Here is a 4,248-nt window from a genome sequence, read left to right on the forward strand (position 1 = left end):
TGCTGTCTAGTCTAGCAGAGAAGAAGCCGTGACGGCCAGGGTCACATCGGCTCTTCACCCAGCTGCCAGTACCCTTTCTCTGACAGCTTTCAGATTACAGTTTAATTTTTTTTACTAATGAACGATTGAATGCATGAATACATTTTTAGGAGGAAATAAAATGCTAGTAGCAAAGAGTAGTGTTTCTTTTTGCATGGCAGATAAAATTCTCAATGAAAAGTCACACCTTGATAGCTTGGCTACTCGATCAGCCTTTTGTTTCGGTGAGGCTGACTTTGTTTCCTTGATGCTGAACAACTCTAGGTAACCTGATAAAAAGGACTTTCTGGATTACAAAGCTGAGGACCAAGCCTCTCCAAGATGTTTTATTTTAATGGTTTCCTACGCACCTGGCTTTATCCATTCGTTCGTATATGCCCGCTACTGGGCCAGATGTCTTATATATGTAATATGATTTAAATATCCCCATAAGTATTTCTAGTAGATACTATTCTAGAGCGGTTAAGTGAGTTTAAAGGTAATTGGCTGTTGTTCTTTTATATCACACTACCTCCTAGTAACTTCTGTTTTACGCAACCTGTCTTTAACCGCTTACCTTGGCATTGTTGATTACAGCCCCGTAGCCACTTGGAAACCCACATCCAAGCAGACAAACTCTCTCTAAATTTGCATCATCATCGATTTTGGCAAGACTAATATCTGACACCACAGTGTACTGAGAGAACCCACTGATTCCCATGAAGTGGTAAATTGGTTTTCCTTTGCAGGTAAACCTGCTGGTTTTGTCCGCCATTAGTTCTTGATCAGCAACAAGATTTTTCTCTGTGCTACAAAATTTAGAAAGAGACACAAAGAAGGAGGAAGTAAATGAAACATTAATCACTTTCCTACAAAATATGTTGAGCATTATATATTTTTCATAACAATTTTATAAGATGGAAAAATTGAGAAAAGGATTTAAGACTTTTCACATACATAGTCCGTTGGAAGTCTTTTAACGATAATAATAACAAACAACAGTTTTTATTAAATGCTTTTCATGTACCAGAAACACTTTTAAGGGCTTTATATGTATTAACTCTTAAAAAATTTTTATTATGGAAAATCCAAACATGTATAAAAGTAGAAGGAATAGCGTAATGAACCCTCATGCACCCGTCTCCAAGCTCAGTAACTGTTAACTCAAGGCCAATCTAGTTTCATCTATTTCTCCTCCAGAATACCTACCCTGTCGCCTGCATTGGAATATTTTGAAGCAAATCCCAGCCATCACTATTTCATCTGTAAATATTTCACTATCTATCTCTAAAAGATTCTTGTAGGTCCACATATTGTTTTGGCCAATATGTCTCTTAAATGTCTTTTAATTCATGGAGTCCTTCCTGCCCTCTTTGTTTCCTTGTGGTTTATTTGTCAAAGAAACTGAGTCATTTGTCTTGTAGAGTTTTCCACCTTCCCTCATTCTGGATTTTGCTGATTACATTCCTATAATCTGGTTTAACATATTTATTTCTCTGTCCCCGTATTTTCTCTTAAATTAGTATTTTGTGGTCTAAACACTTGATCTGATTTAGGTTTTATTTTTTTGTGGAAGGACATAATATCTGATCATCTCTCTTCATAATAGAGAATTTATGTCCATTGCATAAATCCATTATTTCATTGAAGGTTAGCAAAAAAGTATATTCTTTGAATATCTACAACAATTCTGTAAAGAAGGCATTATTATTGTCCCCATTTTAGAGATGAAAAATAGGGGTACAATAATAGATAAGAGTAGTACAGTTTTTGTTTCTTGAATAACTACTTTCAATTAGCGTTAAGAACAAAAGGATCTTTCCATATAGTCCCAGTTAAGTAAAAACGAAGTGATTAAGATTTTAGACTCTGGAGCCAGACTGCCTAGGTTAGAAACCTGGCTCCAAGACTTCTATCTGTGTGGGCTTGGAGTCAATTACTTTGCTGTGTCCCTCTGCATCTCTCTCTCATTCCTGTAGAAGTAGCTACTATTCTGCATTTAGCATTATTATTCCAGTGACGTATTTATACTTTTACTACATATGCACGTAACCATAAACGATGTATAGTATTGTTTTCGTGTATGACACCTTACTAAATATATCCTTCAGCAATTCCTTCTTTCTCTTAACCATGTGTGTGTGAGATTATTCTACGCTAATACATGTAGTTCAAGTTCAGCCATTTTCATTGCCATGTAGTGTGATGCCGTATAGTATTTCACTGTGTTATTACATAGTAATATTCTAATCCATTATCTTATTGGTGGAGATTCATGCTGTTTTTAATTGCTTTCTATAATAAACAGTGTTGCAATGAACATTCTAGCATGTGTGCATTTAGTATGCTGCCCAAAATATTTGTATGAATTTATACTCTTACTAACAGTGTGTAGAGCTTACCTGAGTTTTTCACAAATATTTGTGAGGGGACTCAGACAAAACTTGCATTTTCTACATTGAGGGGCATATAATGGAATGACTTTGTCACCTAGAAAGAAAGGGTATATATTGAATGGTGCTTATAATTTCTACCTGACGAATCAGTAGAAAACACTACTTGTTTACAGTATGCATTTTATATTCAGCAAGAAGCATAGATGGCTATAGTGTTTCACTACCTTATAAGATTGCAGATTCCTCTGAGTATTGCATATGTTTTCTTTTTAAAAAAATTACTCTGCTGGTCAGTCAAGGAACAAATCTATATTGATATCATCAGATGCGGAGTCCTGTCTGAGACTCTGCTGCCATTGTAACTCTCTGCATTATGACTGTTGTTTATTACATTTCCAAACACCCTGTACGAAACAGAACATCCTTCTGTAATAGGAGAGGTGAACAAAAATAGGCTAGCTTATAGGGAGTGAACTTTATATCACTGCCATGTTTCGCTGTTGACATTTACTCTCAAATTCCATATTTTCCCACTTTTTACTCAGCTCTCATTTCATAATGGTTTATGTCCTTGGATGACCAAGGTCTCATGATAATTCACATTGGATCAACATTTGGTATGTGCCAGGCACCATTCTAACCTCTTACGCATATTATCTCAATTCTCAGAACAACCCTCTGAAATGAGAACTATTATTATCTGCACTTTAGAAAACAGAAATCTGAGCTAAATCACAGGAAAGTGACATAACTGGCCAATGTCACACAGCCAGTAAGTGGCAGAGTTGAGACTAAAGAGGGATTACGTTGGTCTTACGTTGATTAAGGAGTCTTTATGAATGCCAAATTTGGGAAGCAATTTGTTTTTATAATCTTTTTTGGGGTAAAAAGATACTATTAATAATATACCTCTAAGTCTGAAGCATTCTTGCTAAAAGAGAAAAGAGTGATATGGTTTGTGCTGTCTGACAAGTGAGGATCACACAGCCCATATTCCAATATTTCGTGGATCTGTTGTACAACGTGGAGTAAATAATTTCAGCTATTGGTGTGCTTCATTTAGGTATTACTTCATTATAAAGTTCCAAAAAGACACCCGAGCTAACATTGGCATATGTATAATATTTCTCACTTAAGCTACCTAGAAGTCCTCATTCCTTATATAATATTAAGAGTTTTCTGTTTTATATAGAAGTTGTTAAGAAGTGTCATTCATTTAACATGGAAGTTTCAGTTCAGGCTAACCTTGTAACTTTCTTCACAGGTCATTTTTCTCAGTGCTATATGTAAATAAAGTGACCATATTTCCCAGATTTTATTAGACAGTTTCTAATTCAAATATTCTGTCCCATCGTTAGACCATGATAGATCGTGCGTCTCAGTTTAACTTTGGAAGATATGGTCCTCTATGTAAATCAGGGTCACTTACAGCATGCAAAGCCAGGATTCCACCAAGAATTATCCCCAGAATATCCTACATTTTCATTTCATCAGAATGAAATAAAATACCTGGTTTGAAGTTGGTCACTCCTGGCCCAACACTCTCCACAATTCCTGCGCTCTCATGGCCAAGGATCACTGGGAGAGGAGCGTCTTTAAATGCAGGGTCGATGGTGAGGGCATCGGTATGGCACAGGGCAGAGGCGACAATCTACAGAAAGCAATAGCAGACTTGAGTTGTGTTTCTGCAGTTATATTATGGAGTTGCATGTTACCTATACTTTCAGGCCTGATGTCATTTTGAAACTTTACAACACTCCTAGAACTCAATAAAAGAGTTGCATTTTGAAAAAAATATATATTAGGTTAGATTCTTTTCCTTTTATAATTCATA

The 4,248-nt window shown here is 35.9% G+C and overlaps 1 protein-coding gene across 1 annotated transcript in view; it reads right to left on the reverse strand.

The window, feature by feature from the left end:
- Positions 1-4,248, reverse strand: part of ADH4 (alcohol dehydrogenase 4 (class II), pi polypeptide) — a 24,356-nt gene that overhangs the window by 9,734 nt on the left and 10,374 nt on the right. The window contains exons 2-4 of the mRNA XM_012641070.1: positions 3,924-4,065; positions 2,421-2,508; positions 596-827 (exon numbers count right to left, since the gene is read on the reverse strand). Of these exons, the coding sequence (XP_012496524.1) occupies positions 596-827; positions 2,421-2,508; positions 3,924-4,065 (462 nt within the window). The remainder of the gene's footprint in view (positions 1-595; positions 828-2,420; positions 2,509-3,923; positions 4,066-4,248) is intronic.

The sequence above is a fragment of the Propithecus coquereli genome, unplaced genomic scaffold (assembly GCF_000956105.1).
Source record: "Propithecus coquereli isolate 6110/MARCELLA unplaced genomic scaffold, Pcoq_1.0 Scaffold161, whole genome shotgun sequence".
Taxonomy (NCBI): Eukaryota; Metazoa; Chordata; class Mammalia; order Primates; family Indriidae; genus Propithecus; species Propithecus coquereli.